Genomic DNA, 16,218 nt, shown 5'->3' with positions numbered 1-16,218 from the left:
GTTGATGTGTCAGTTGAACCACTTGTACAGCGCTATAAAAGTCATGTTTCTCTTTTCCCAGATAAGGTGTTAGTAATACTCTCTGATTCGTCAGTCTGCCCAGTGTAAAGCTATGCAGAATTAATTGCTGTGCTAAGATTGTTTGGGTGTTGTGCATTTTATAGCACGATAAATTCTGTGTGCAGAGTTGTAATTGAAATCAATGAGTACAAAGGCGAGCAGCTATCCCTTTGCCTAGCACACATCTATAGAAAGCCTGCTCACGTCCCACCCCGAAATCGCTTACGCCTGTCATTTCAGTACTGAGGAGTCTTATCGCTTTCGGTCTTACTAGTCTTATTAGTAAGGGCGACAACAACATTTTTTTTGGATTAGGATATAGTCTTGACTGAAATATTACAGCATCCCTATTAAATACAGGAAGAAGGGCTTGAAAATGTGCCTAAGGCTGCTGAATTCAGCCTTCGTAATACTGGACTCAAAAGAGTCGAGGGAACTCTTCCGTGGATGTTTGTGAGCATCTGTGGGGGCAACTCTGGGCCCTGTCTTACTATGGCTATTTCATAAAACGGGGCCACTGACTTGGTATTTTAATTACTTTCCTGCTTAGTGGCATATGCTTACGTATTTGAAATAAGCATGTATGTGTGAAAGAGAAAAAATGTGAGCTAATTGCTCAACATTTTTAAAGAAGCATCAAGAAGCCTGGCAGATTTAATAGACCCCTTGTGTAACTGTTGGCAATGCCTATAAGGAAACCCAGGAGGATCGGATATGCTCCGTACATCTTGAAGTAGGATATGCTCCATTTGGCTTTGCGCAGGGCTGAATCTGCAGTCTTATTCCAGAAAACCTTGGTGTGTTTAAATGACTGCAGACACAGAGGGGTCATGTGTACACTGATGTCTGAAGTTAAGATCTTCTGCCGGCTAAGTGGATATCTTTTAAGGACTTAATCCTATAACTAATGAAGTCAAGAGGAGATTTTCGGTTGACATCAATGGACTTCGAAGATTAAAGTAATCCTGTACTAAGCTTTCAGGTGGCTTCTGCTGTTTCACACCTGTATCCTAAAAAGTACATGTGTCTCGCGTCACTGAATTACTCTGCTGTCGAAAACAACGAACATTTTAGCAAAATGTTCCTAACATTTTTTTTCAATGTTTCCACAACTTTTTGCTCTGAAACTACTTATGGAAATATTTATGAGTTTTTTGTAGCCAGAACCCAGATTATTTGGTACACAACTTCTGCAAATTTGGATTAGAATAAATTTAAAGGGTTGATTGCCTTTTTGGTGAGATTCTTAGTTAATTATTTTAAGTGACAAGAATTAAAAATTGGTCAATTTTTAATATTGCAAAATGGGAAAAATTAGTTTTTATTTACTTCATGACTCCTTTTTTATCTGAGAGACAGATCACCTTTTCAGTTGGACAGAAGATCAAAATGGTATCATTCCTAATTAAACTGATACACAGTTACATTAAAGGATAGTAAAGTAAAAATGCATTAATGTCTTTTAAAGGACTTACATAATTAAGGAAAAATAAGCAGAGCAGGATATCCTCGGAGTTGTTTTTTCCATGCAGGCCCAATCTTATAAATGCCTATTTCATTTAATGCAAGTAGAATTAGATGTACAAATATTGATTTTCACCTTAGTGGGACTTTACACGTGTGAAAAGTTACTTGTTCATAAGTGTTTTCAGAATCTCCATTTTGCATCTTTGTACCTGAAAAGGTCGCCTTTTCTAACCCCGAATTAGAGAAAGTATACACTGAAAAGCAGCGTTTCGTCATCCCGGGAATATCGTTCTGCTTCTCACTTGAGGTGTCTGATTAATGCATTGAAATCAGTAACTTTCTGATAAGCACAGTGACTGTACAGTGACCAAGTGCTTTCTCCCTTCCTCCAGCTTCAGTCTGAGCTGCTTAAGGCTGGGACTCCTGAACTGTAAATGTCCAGCTACGATGCAGTATTAGAAGTCACTATAAAATAACAAAGTTCTGTGGAATGATCAAAAGATAAAAATCTTTGCCTGCTGGGAAGCCTCTTTGATGCACACGTCTATTAGGCAGTTTCAGAAATAATAAGCATCACCTGCAGCAAGCAGGGATTATTGACATTTGCTGTGGTTCTAGAAAGGAAGGAGCTGCAAAGTCAAAATGCGGAGAAGTGAAAGAAAGAAGGAGATAAACAGAGGTGTCATGTTGGTGATATAGAATTTATACTCTTATTTATACCTAACTCACAGTTTGCATGAAGTAGAAGAACCTGTGAGGATTTAAAGGCACAAAGGGTTTGGCATCTGTGTCCCTGACTGTTAACGGAAGAAATTTGTTTCCTTGAGGGGGAGGGTTTAAGTTAAGTTAATATTTCCTATTGGACGCATTAGAAAAATAAGTTTACTGTTTTTCTGAAATGGAGTGAAACAATTTGGAGCTGATTTTACATAACATCTTTTTGTCTCCCTACCTATCTATGGAGTAAAGGCGTTTCTCCTAAATTCCAATAATATGCCTTCTGTCTCATCAGTGGCATTTAAAAAGAGAAAGATGAAGGTTTTCTGTCCCAAAATAATAAAATGAGGGTTGAAAAATAGCAGATTTTAGGAACAGAGCTATGCTTCTTGCAACAGGTATGTTTGCTGTCTTTTAACAGTAGAAAGCCTCAAAGAATGCTTGAAATGTACAATGTGCTGGGAACAGAGAGGCAGTATCTCCGAATAAAGGAAGAAATGAATGGAATAAAAGATTAGGAGAGAGAGACAGAGACAGAGACAACTTGAACACATACATAAAATCCCTTCTGGAGGCCCTTATCTAATTGCCTCATTTATCTAGTTTCATTTATAAGCTCAGTTTTATTCTGGGACACTCTCGGAGGTTGTGTGAGAATGGCTGCAGAATGACCTAACTGGCAACAGGCTTTCTACAGACCCCCCCCCCCCCTTTTTTTTTTTTGTATGCCAATTCTCAGGGCAATTACTGCAGTTGCCCTTTTTATATTAGCATCTTGGGTGGCTAGGCCTGGGGTTTACTCACTCTTTTTAATAGTATAATTTCTTTTGATAAATAAGCAGCTAGGATTTTTTGTCTTTTTTTTTGAGAATACTTTTCTACTGGGACTTCCTATGTACCCATGTGGGCTTTAATGCAGATGCTTGCTTTCACAAGATATAAAAGATGATTTAAAAATGAAGCAAAACACTTTCCACAAACTATCTCCCCTCTCCCTCTAATCTTCACTTAGATTACTTCTTAGTGCTGAAGTTTTGATGGAATGACTCAAACAGAAGTGGTTTTTTTTAAATAAAAATAAACCGAAGTATTTTGCTTAAATTTTGAAAGTGATTTTCTGGGTGCAGCACAGCTGATGTGAGTTTTTTGCCATTGATTTGAATGAGGCCTGAATTTAATTCTTAGCCTTTACTGGAGTTTTATTTTCTGATTCCACTAGTAAACTAAATTGTCTTTATTATTATCAAAACTCTAAGATCATTGTTATCGCTTCTCTACATGACTATGGCATATATATATTACTGTGGATCTTCAGTTTAGGTACCATCTGTGGTATTTGTTAAGTCTCCAGGAACTAAGCAGTGAGAAAAGAACTGTCACATCTCCCCAGCTGGTTGTTGAAAATAATGCGTCACAGTGGAGTTAAGTTGGGTGTATTTTTAAATATATTTCATTAAAGAAAGCGTTAAAGATATTATCTCTGTCAGATATTTAAATGTTGCTAAAATACTTCAGCGACTTTCTTGCTTTGCCGATTATGAAGAGTGTAATAAAACTGTGCTATTTGACAGATTTAGACAGCTGGCTCATTCATGAGAAGTTCACATTTTTGTCACCCACGTTGAATAAGGAAAGATTAGATGCTAAGGTCAATTTACAAAAATGGTTGTCAGGACATTTTTTAATTGTAAAACTTTTTGTGATGGAATTCAGGGAAAAGACTAAAGGCAGAAAGCAGCGGAGACAAAGAGCTGCTATTAACCTACAGATGCTACCGCAGGGTTCATTTTAAGATTGGTCACACTGCTTAGCCAATGAAGTGTTCGTGTGACTATAAGGGACCACCCTTTTCTGGGGTGAGAGGGCAATTTGGTCTTCATGCTCATTTAATCCCAAGACGTCTTTCAATGGACTGTCAGTTGAATCTACATTGTGCAAAATTATGCATGCACTTTTTAATGCAGACCATTGTTCGCTGAGCACTTAACCAAGATTTCTCAACCAATTTCCACTTGGCATGAGGTCACTCGAAACCCAGGCAAACATATATGGAAGGCAAATGTAATTTTCTGTTCCTCTGAGCTGGAATGTGTAAGACAGAGAAATGCAAGCATCAGTCAAGCTGTACTTTCAGATTTAATACTTACTAACTGAAGACTGACAACTTTCTGTAAAGGAAAATTCATTGCATGTCATTGCCCTGGAGAGGTAATTTTGCTGCTGGAGAGTAATATGGCTAAAGTCTTTTAGATCTTATTGCCTAAAGTGTTGTAAATCATTGACGCATGAACAGCTACTTATAAGAACCATAGGATGTGCACGCTGTGGCTACTCTGCTTTCTTTTCATAGGCAAGGTTTTATAAAAGCCAGGTAATGCAAAGGAAATCTGATAGTCGGTAAGTAGTGAGCACAGAAACTGCCAATAACGCCGTAGAACTGAAGATAAGAGGGCACCAGTTCTGAAGAAACATCTATTTAGACTATTAATACTTTAGAAAACCTGACTATAGCATGTACACCATATTTATTGATACATTTACAAAGACTCAATTTTATGTTAGCTCTTCAAGGACCATTTACATTTAGAACCACATTTGGCGAGAATCGTTAGACGTTTTGTACAAGTGACATCTTACACAGCCACACATGCTCATGTGAGCTCTCGTCCGGGGACGTTCCATTCAGTGTGAAATCGGCAGCAGTCTACTCGTGTATGATCTGGCTGTCCTGTCCTGTTACAGTGAAAATCACTTTATGAACACTTTTAACATATGCTGGAATTTTATTATGATTGGTTGGCAGTTGTTTTTTTCATCCGTCGTAAATGAATACAAGTTGACACAAGGATACATTTCTAGATTAGATCCACAACACATTAAAGAGTGTGTTTGTTTTCTCTTTCCCCGTCTTTCCAATTAAGTTGGTGAAAAATGTAACTTTAGTATTTTACAGGACATGGTAAAGCTGTCTCATCTAGGTGATGTCTATATTATAAAAATAAAATAAAATAATATAAATATGTAACATGAACCCAGTGCCCATCGTTAAATAAAATATATGATAAAAAGCAGACCTTCTAGGATGACTGGTTTTGAAATATGTGAATATAATTTAATTATTAGACACTTTAAACAATCTTGATATTAAGCTGCGATAACCAGATTTTTGCATCTATGCTAGATAAAGAAATGCGTAACATTCTGTAATAGAGTTACATTGATGAAGGTGAAGGTTACAGTCTTACAATGAATTGCCTAGATAGGAATGCATTAAGGAGTTCTGAAATATTGTCTCATGATGTAGTTCAGTTCACCTTAGAAACTGTTACAACTGGATTTTATTAAGTCCAGCAGTTTATACAGCGATGTTTGAAAATTGCGCTCTTATTGCTATAATCAGATAGGTACAGACATGAGATTTCTGGGATGTCAAAGAATCCATTAAGACATCATGAAAGTCCTTTGATGAAAATGTGGTTTACAGTGGAATTACTTTGTAAACTATTTCTCATGAAGAAATAAATATAAAAAAAAATTCCACTAGCTGTAAGACCGTATTTGTGATAGTGCGTGCATGTGTATGTGCGCACGTATTGGATATTGGTACGCCTGTGGAGACGTACAGACATATTTACACACATACAAAGAATTTATCTGCACATTTGTGGATATTATACTTAAATTAATAAAGTAAATCAAATCACCGGTATTTGTTGCAGGATAACAGTCTTTTAAAAATGACAGGATTCAAAACAAATGCCCATTGAAAGTGTAGTTTCCAAATAGTCCCAGAAACTATACAATATAGCTGGTTAGATCCAGCAAATAGGATGTCATGTCTAGGATCTGATCAAGAATACCTGCCCTTGTCACTCTTCGGATGTTTCTATCCACTTGTTCACACTGGGGGCCGAGATAGCCTTTTTTACATAAGCATTTATTAGGCCTTACACAGACACCTCCATGTCGACAGGCTGGGTCACATTTTGCTGTGGGTAGAAAAACAATGATTTTCTCATTTGTTTCGAACATCACAAACCAAAAAGATACAGCACACATTCATTAAAAGACTTTCTAAACTTCTAATGATAAAGCACAAAAATTAAAAACAAAATAGAAAGGACAAAATATTAGAATTTTTGAAACCACATTTTTTAAAGTTTTAGAATATTTGAGGAGGAAGTAATTTTGTATGTCTGAGAGGATGCCACCCAGGACACACAGTGAAACTCAAATAGCAGATTTTTTACAATGTCCAGTTCCTGGGTTCATGCTTGATTGTGGAGTGCATAGAAGACCCATCTCAAAAGATTTTAGGCGCCAAATGTCTTATCATTTGAAAACAAGACATACAGCACATCTAGATCTTTAAACAGTGGTGGTCTGCCTCATCCCATTGCTTATGCAGGCAACCCAAAAAAGTCCTGAAGTTGGTGAGACATTTTAGCGCCTGGCCATCTCCAAGCTAGCAAGTACTGGATCTCAGGTAAACTCCTGTGTACATGCAGAGTTCTGCACTACACTTTCCTTAACAGAGCAGACCACAATTGCCCACAGAGGTGCACTACTTTGGCTCCTGAATCACTTATGCTTGGAACAAAATTGAATTCCCTTTAGAAAAAAAAAAGAACCAGAGTATTTTTTGGACAGCTTTTATCAGTTAGTTAAGTTTCCAAGTTTCTCCCTCTCTCTCTAGCAGATGCCTGATGATTTACCTATAGAGTTCTAGGTTAATCAGCTTGCTTAAGTTTTTCGAACACAAATGCTATTTTAAATTGTAGCCAGTGTTAGCAAAACTAACAATCAATAACTTTAGTTGTGGAAGTATTTTCTTCTGGGGTAGAGTCATAGCGCTGTAATAAATATAATGTATCTTCCTTTTTGCAGACATGTTGCTGTTTATGTTATCTATTACAATAAAAATATATTATTCATTTACAGAGATTTATAATACACTATATAAAAACAGGTTGCTTGATTTTATTTATGAGTTTCTTAATTACACTAGGAGGAAACTGATGGCTCATAAGGTAATTTTTCTTATTTAAATTATAATAGTAGCTTGAGGTCTGACTTAGAACACCTCTGTTAAGTGCTGCGTTGGATACAGAGAAGAAACATCCTTAGTCTACATATTTTCTGTAGCTTTCTTGTACATTGCATCTATCAAATTATCTATCATAGAGCTGTAATTTTTTAAACAAAACAGATTGTTCAAGACCCATTTATGTTCACACTGGAGGTGTTTTTCACTTTAAGCTCCACTTGGACAAGGGCTGTAGAATGGGCCTCATTCTCTAAATGTAGGAAATCTCTGACTGACAAGTGAGGACAATTGAAGTTGGGCTATTTGGCCAGATTACCTCATCCATTTCTCCAACCTGCTTTTGTCACATGGCTGTATGATGGTCAGCTCATGAGTCTTGTCAGTAAGATATATCATTAGTGATTTCATTTCATTCCAAATGAAGCCACTCCTCATCACCAAAAACCCGGAGGTTCCTGAAATTTACTCTCCAGGCTATCAGGACCTTGCAGCTGACGCTGTTTCAGCAGGGCCCTCCTGAGTGCCCTTCCAACCTGAACTATCCCTGGTCCATCGTGTGGTCCTTGCTTTGTCTTACTCTGTAATTCTTTTCCTCGTTTGAGTTCTAGTGCCATTACATTAACCTTATCTCTTTGTATGGGCAGCTGGTGAAACTTGCTGAGAAAATACGCGCGGTCAGAAGACTGTGCTAATGCACTAATAACACCTCCTGGTACCCAGGCTTGCTCTGGAAGATCTGCATAGGCCAGAGTTATACAGTTCAGCCATAACCACAGCCTCTGTGAGATAGTGATAGCACAGCTGTGGCACTCCAGGTTCATTCAGCTCACCCCTTTGGTGGCACACCAAATATCTAGTTTGATCACAGTCACCTTTTCAAGTGAGTTTTAGAAGATAATGCTATGGCAACAAGATAGGACTTAATAAAAGCACCGTGATTAATAATGGATTACAATAACATTCTGATTATTAGCTGCTTTGTGATAAGTTGTACATGTAATTCTCTTTAGCAAACTGGACCCATTTTATTTTGTAGGATCAAAAGTAAGAATGTACCAAAACTAAAGTATTTACACTAAATTAGCAAAGTGGAAAATATGCAATAGTGACCTGCAGGTCTGATTGATCATCTTTCCTGTCAAGGTAATCCTATTTGACACTGACAGTGATAATACTGCAGGTGGAAGCTGAATGTCCAAACACAGAACATGTATTGATTGCATTTCCTTTCATTTTACAGTCTTGGTGAAAAAAATAAGAATTCTGTTGTCTGTCATACTTATGCTATTAATTGCATTCTGTAATGGTTCATGTTGCATTAGATGTTTTAGCTGTTGCACTCATCTAAAGACTTACTGTTTTCCTACAACTCATGAGGTCAGTATTTCTTTAATGTTGTCTTAGGACTGATGGTCAATGACATATATTGAAAGTTTCTCTCAGCAAATAATTAAAAGCAAATTATGACATGTCACTGCTTTTTTCACTTGTTGCTATGAATCTATATACAAACCAGTTCTGCAGAACTCTCCTTCCCAGCCTTGATTACAGCAGCATTTTCCTGTGGGAGTGCAGTGCCCATTCCGACAATGCCTTGAGCATTCAGATGTCAGTATCTGTGCCGACTGAGCTGTTCTCTTGCATTCTTCAGGGACTAAAGGCCTGAATAAAAATATACCAACCAAGGGGATAGTTAAAAGTCAGTGTTAAGGAGAAAAACTTGGTTTTTTTTTATTAAAAGACAGATTCTCTTTTATAGTATTATCAGTGGAAGAAATCTGTGTTCTAAGGGGATTACTTTTTTTCCTCAAAACCACCAATAAACACAGAGATTATATGTTACATTACAGAAGAATATAGTGTGATTTGCTATTCTTTCATGTAACTGCCTTCAGAGATCTTCTACAACATTAAATAATAGTCCTTGAGAATTCTTGAAGCTTGAATGTGGCAAGACCAGCTTCCTGAAGAGTTTATCGCAGGCAGCATATATCTCTAGATAATATCATTATTAGACATGCTAAATTCTACTGATTTTGTGGCTTTTCTTCAGAGAGCACATAGTCATATAATTCAGTCCAGAATCTGATGGTGTCTTTTTGCTTTTCTAGCTGATTTATATCTCCAATTGTATGCTGGGAAGAGTAATCTGAGCAGCAAGCTTTATGTCGCACATTATGACGTGCATAATAATTTTGCACAAGTCTTACCTCTGTCTATGAATTCAGTTTGACATTGCAGATTTTTTATTTCCATATTTTCATGAAATCATATTTGGATTATGCGTTCCAGATGCTTATTTAAGTGTCTGAATATCAGGAAAGACTTTTTCACTATGAGGATGACCAAGCACGGGCACAGAGAGGCTGTGGAGTCTCCATCCTTGGAGATATTCAGAAGCCATCTGGACACGGTCCTGGCCAACTGGCTGTAGATGACCCTACTTGAGCAGGGGCGTTGGCCCAGATGCCCTCCAGAGGTCCCTGCCAGCCTCAGCCGTTCTGTGGGTGATTCTGTGAAATGTATGCATGAAGGAAATTCTAGTTCAGCTGACTTAAAATATTTATGATACTGGTTTTTTTGTTGGGCTTCTTGGTGTCAAGTCTTATGTGATGCAATTTTTTCTGTTGGTCTCTACAAAACATTTTGGATGTCCAATAGCCTTTTTTATTTACAAAAGCAAAGCATTATCCTCCTTAACAAAGAAGGAATGGTAGCATTCCTTCTGTAATGTTAAGTGTGTAAAACACTTAAGTGTTAGAACTTAAGCATGCCCTAATTGTTGATATGACTTCCAATGCTTTTTTAGATTTATTTTTTTTTAATTTAGCCGTATGTCATCATACTGACCACTTCTTTTATGTGCTGTCTCAGTTCAGCAGCTAGAGACTGATAGATCATCACAAGGCTACAGGTTGACAGTAGAGGCACAATGTTTTGTCTCTGCTGTGGGTTTGAATGCACAGGAATATGTTTAGAAAAGAATGGCAGGGTCTCCCAAGGGACCTAAACAAGTAATTGAATGGGAGCATCATAGCAAATTAAGTTAGTTAGTGACAAATACAAAATTACTCATTCACAAGGAAATAATTTCAGCTACTGCCATACATTCCTAAGCTTGAAATTTGCAGGACAAAGATTCTAATAATTTTGTGGAGAGCTCAGAGAAACCTTGGCTAGGTGTCCAGCTAGAATCCAAACAAACCAAACCAAAATTGTATGAGATAGAATAGAATAGAATAGAAAATAATATTGTTCATTATACTGACATCAGTATTACACCCCCAATTATATGCAAATAGCTGGAATAGCAATTTGTGCACTGATCACCCTGCCAAATATTAAAATCCTAGACTGGTACTCCTGTGTGGAGCAAAGGATACAATTTGTGGTCTGAGAAAGAAGGGCTGTGATGGAGGTGTGAAAAACACTGACAGAAAAAGAGGAGGAAAACTAGGCATTCTTCTTTATCTCCCATTTTAATATCAGAAGAAATATCGAGGGAAAAAATTAAGCTAAAGAAAATAACATTAACTAGTTGAACTTATGGCTTCTAAGATATCAATGAAGCCCATGTTCTAGTAGGATTTTAAAAAGATATTTCTATGCACAATGGGGCCATTCAAAGTAATATTAGATAGGGTAAAAATAATGTTTAAGAAAAATAAGCACTCATACCTAATGTCATAGAAGTTCCTCACTAGCTGACTGGGCTTACATTCCGCGCCCCCCCCCCCCCCCCCCATGCCCCCATGTTGGCATGCAGCTTGTTAATGGTATGTTACAGGGTTTCTTGCATTTTTCTTTGAAACAGAGTAATAGAGTATAGACTCGCTGGTTTGTTTCACCATAGCACTTTCTCTGCTCAGTCTTAAATGCTGCCATGATTACTTAAACATCCATACAGAAGAACTGGTTCCCCAAAGATGTTAAGGACAGAAAGAATGTGTAGATGCATCTTTAGTGTAGCACCAAGTTCTGATTTCAAAAGCATTTCTGAGAGTCAGACTGAAGGTCCTGTATTATTTAAGGGCTTTGAAATGTGTTTTGACACCTTTTGTGCAGCACATTTGAAACCCTTTCAGGTTTTGTGTTTTTATATTTCCATGGCTGTCTTTTAGATATAGCGCATTATTTTTTTGACCTGTAAGGAATTTCAGTTCTGTAGTAATGAGTGTATTACATATGATCTGGTTAAGAAAGTTCCTACACTTAAAAATTATATGCAAGATTCACAGGCAATGCTGTTTTGGAAACAGTTCTACAAAATGATACGATTTTCAGTGGACACTTGTTCAGATTTAAAGTAAAAAGATCTGTCTTCTAATTTCTACCTCTGGAAAAAAAATAATCTAAATTTGAGGTGATTTCTTTATAGCCAGCTGCATAGGAGACAACATTCTTTCTTCATCTGTCTCTGTTAAAGTCCATTTCTTTCAAGTTACTTTAAATGGCAGTCTTCTCTTTTTCCTGCTCAAACACAAATACAGTACTGTGTTTAGCAGGAAGCATAACCTCAGGCTCCTGGAGCATCTCTTGGAAAAGAGCTCCAGTGGCATATCTTTAGCAAAGAATGACCTCATAAGTCACAGAGATATTTTACTTGTGAAGATAATGATTTATTTTATTAATAGATGTAAAGTCTTTATCTACGATAGTGCTGGAATATATGGTTCTTTTTTTATTTGTATTTAATTAGGGAGGCAGAAATCATACTTTTTTGTATCCAGCCAAGCATGACTGGTCAATTTTATGATTTAAAGTTTTCTAGTGCTCTTGGTACTTGTGAATATATCCTTGCCTTTTATTCTACCATCAATCAATAACTTGCACTCATCAGCTTTGGATAGTATTTATTAATGGCGGGGTGGAGTAGAAACAAAGATGGAAAAAATTCTGGTTGGCAGAGTGCCTTAGGAGAAAAGGAATACAAATGCAGCTGCAACAGAAGCCTTCCTGTGTGTGAGAAGAATTACTGGTTTTCCTTAGTTGTACTATGGGAAAAGCCATGCTTCTTTCTCAGGATTTGAATGCCGTTATGGTACCAACACTTACTGAGAGAAAGTCTCTGCCCCACAATACTTACAGTTTGCATTCTTAAGGCTTTAAAGGGGTGGAAATTTTCAGGCTCAGCATAAGTTGAACTGAATCTCACAAAGATAACACAAGTCTTGAAACTGACTGTTGGGACTTGATCTTTCCAGCACTTAGAGAAGGCTACGATTTTGTTTATAGAACTAGTGCTTCGCTGTGTCTCTTGACGTGGAAAATGGAGGGGAATAGATGGAGCCACACTGTGGGCTGGAGAGAATTTTTTTCCTTGTCTCCCTCAATCTATAAAACTCTGAAGGGTACAGCATGATTACTCTTACAGTAAGCACTATTTGGTCCACAGAAAGTCAGCCAAAAATGTAGCTGATAATGACTATTTATATGGTCTGTACAATTCTAGTTATCTTAAAGAGCTGTTCATATATACAGTACAGTACAGTATATCTTGCTTGTTAAAACATGCTTTCATGAAACTGTATAACAACTCTAAATGTATGGAACATGGAGGAAAAGTTGTACTGGGGGCTGGGGCCCTCGCTGGGTCCCTTTGCTGACATGTGCAGTGCGCTGAGAATTCTTGACTGTATGATGTGTAAAATAATCTTTGCTGCATTACTGTAGCTAGTGTAAGAAAGTAGCCTCTACTGTTCATTTAGAGGCATATAAAAGTCTAACATGCTTTAATAGATTAAAACTCATCCTGGAAATGCTTAGGATTTCATGCTTTCTTTAGTGCATCTCTTCACAGTTCCACTAAACGCACAGAGTGATTTAGTTGCTAGATGCGCTAGCCTGTAACTCAGACATACATAAATCAATGCAAATGGAGGGTCAAATTCAGCAGTAATACAATGGTACCGAACAGAAAACAATTCCTCCATCGTGCCTTTGACACAATATAAAAAATCACTACTTTTCCACTAAAGTGAGAAAAAACCCAGACAAAATTCCTGGATGTTCAAATTTGAACAAGAGACATGGCCATAGAAATCCTGATTGTGGTAAAAAATGTTTGGAAAGAATGTTATGCTTCAATTAACTGCACACAAGATATTACATATTAGAATGATGCTTAAGTATATCATCAAAATTTGTGCATTAGTTGTTTGGTTTTTTCCTTTATAAGGGAAAATGTCAAGAAAAAAGAATTTTGTTTCACTGCTTGTCATAGACTAAATTTACTACTTGACATAGAATAAATATAGCATCTCTTCAGGTACAGCTTCTAAAATTAAAAAGTATACCTTTAGTCCTGGGAGAGATGCCAAAAGCTCATTACTTGTCTCCAGATTTACTACATGGGAATAATGTGGAAAAAACTCACGGCTTTTAAGATTTAAACTCAGCAGCATATCAAATTTATTCTTATATGGTATACTTGTTCATGACCTCTAGTCTTAAGAAATTCTGTCATGTTTGAAAACTAGTCCCTAGTGAAGCCTGTATCAATGTTAATAGCTAAGAGGTCAATGCAACTGCTAAACAGTTTGTATTACTGTCAGGGTGGTCATGAAAACAACACCTGCTGCATGAGCACTTGGCAGCTGGGTCAACAGGCACTGTGGGAATTTATCAATTTAGGGGGCCACTTGCATAACACTTTGACTGATGAATTGGGAAAGACTGGCTTACTGGGCTAAAGCTGCTCTATTATGTATGACTTTCTTTGGGATGGCAGAGGCTTCCTGCAGGCTCCAGAAAATAAGTGAAAGATAAACTGAGCTGTTTTTTCCTTATAAAGTGATAAAAAGTGAGAACTCCTTAATAGCCAATGCTAGAAAGACTAAAAAAAAAGGGGGAAAAAAATCCCAAACCAAAACAAAAACTTTTACAGTCAGTGAGCTGTGATGTGATTGAAAAAAATCCTTAGGTTTTTCCATCGTGGTTACAAAGGAGTTTTTGTGAAGTACTTCTGTAAAGTGAAACTCTCTAGACTGGTATTCGCAAAAAGCTCTAATTTCTCTTTAGTGTCTCTTATGGGAATAGTAACTGCATGTGGGTAGGTAAATGAGATAAGAATTTTGCATGCTCCGGCTAAACTAAACATAATTAGACATTAATTCTGGCTTTCCATTCCCTCAAATGACTTAAGGGATAGTAACTTTCTGAACAGAGAGAAATCATATGGCCCACCTGGGTTGGTGAGCGCATTCACCAACAAAATTGGCTTATTCTACAGAGAGTTTCCCCTAGTAGCTTCAGATTATATCTATAACCCATCAGAACTGAGTATCTTGATGCAGATTAGTCTAATACCATATGTTTCCGAGTTTCCATTTCCATTATAATTAAAGTGTTCAAGAGGGCTATGCTTTCATAAATGCTGTTTTTCTATCATACCATTGAACACTCTTGACTAATACTAAAGAATAAAATCTTTGTAAAGACCCTGAACAATGTCAAAATGAAGTATGACCTAGATATTGTCCCTTAGGGTTTGAAATCAGTCTGTTTGGAAATACTCTCCTATAGTGGAAATCCCAGAAGGTGATGATGAAAAGGATGATAAGTGGAATTACATACGACGGAGGGGCGTGACAGAGGAGTGAGATGCTTTGAATCAAGTTCAAGTTTCAATCCAACAGAAACCAGCTATTCTGGCTGTTGATACGAAACATATTGAAATCTGGATCTATAAAGTGTTATAAGGAGAGGAAGAGGAATTCTTCTTACGTGTGCAAGGACACTTACTGAAGCTCTGCCCTCTTCCGTAAAAATCACCTGCTGGCTCCAGTGAGCCATCCTGGTCAAAAGAATTATGCATCCCCTTTGGAATCACTGTATCGACAGTGGCAAGCCCTTAAAACTTCACAGGGGATACAGCATGGTGTGACTATCCTATAAACTTTTCTGGGTTTAGCCTCATCTTTTAAATGGAAATCTTTTGCATTGTCCATCAGTTTGTGTATTCTTCTCTGAATCTTTTTCATTTTATCCTTGACTTGCTTACAGAGAAAAGTGATCAAAATTTAAGTATTCTAAATGAAGACTTACAAAGCCACATTATGGCTGTTCTGCCACCTTCCAAAGTTTATTTTCTTACTTCTTGGTCTGTCCCGGTCTGTGGTTTTCAAAGAACAGCTGGTAATAATGTTTAAATTACAGCTGATATGAACCTATCAACAGATCTTTCTTATTTGAATATGCGTTTTTAATACTGTCCACAGCTGATTTTCTCCTCTCATCGTGCTAGAAAATGATTACTTTTTCTTTTCTAACGGGTTTGTCTCCTATTTTCTCTGTTATTGACTAACCGGAATATTTGGACCTATACACATTTTCTATATCACTGTTTACCTTGTTATTTTTCCTATGCATTCATCAACGTTTTTGTGATTGATATTAGTATGTATTTGAGGAAACAGAAAGCAAGACAGAAAAATTATAAAAGAGAAAGTAAAAAGATAGAGAATAAAAAGGGTTTCTTTTTTGGTCAAAAAGACAATTTATAAAATGCTAGTATTTGCACTGATCTTCAGGACATCTGACTAACCCTACCTTTTAGCTGAGAAGTACGTAAGTCTTTCTCCCTATATTTTCTCATTAGTTCCTAGCCCTGGAAAGTAGTTTACTTGTGACATTTTTTTTATAATCATCAAAGAATGGATATATTTTTCAAAGACACAGTTTTAACTTAAGAAATTTTTCTTTTGTCTGCTAGTTTAACTAATTTACCTAATGCTGGTTTTATGTGTTTGTAATTCTTAGGGTTTCCCACATCTCCTCCAATCTCAAAGCTAAATATGCTATTACCTATACTTTTCACTCTACTCGATTTTGGTAATAAGTAGTATATGTGTATTTTGCAGTGCTTCACATACTTGGATTTTACATTCATTTTTAACATTTCTGTTTCTGATTTATCACTTTGTTGT

The 16,218-nt window shown here is 36.9% G+C and overlaps 1 protein-coding gene across 1 annotated transcript in view; it reads right to left on the bottom strand.

The window, feature by feature from the left end:
* Positions 1-5,371: 5,371 nt before the first annotated feature.
* The window catches only part of HHIP (hedgehog interacting protein), a 73,691-nt gene continuing 62,844 nt past the window's right edge, over positions 5,372-16,218 (bottom strand). The window contains exons 12-13 of the mRNA XM_049815462.1: positions 8,805-8,953; positions 5,372-6,233 (exon numbers count right to left, since the gene is read on the bottom strand). Of these exons, the coding sequence (XP_049671419.1) occupies positions 6,040-6,233; positions 8,805-8,953 (343 nt within the window). The 3' untranslated portion in view covers positions 5,372-6,039. The remainder of the gene's footprint in view (positions 6,234-8,804; positions 8,954-16,218) is intronic.

This window comes from Accipiter gentilis, chromosome 12 (assembly GCF_929443795.1).
Source record: "Accipiter gentilis chromosome 12, bAccGen1.1, whole genome shotgun sequence".
NCBI lineage: Eukaryota > Metazoa > Chordata > Aves > Accipitriformes > Accipitridae > Astur > Astur gentilis.
This window is presented reverse-complemented; position numbering and strand designations above follow the sequence as displayed.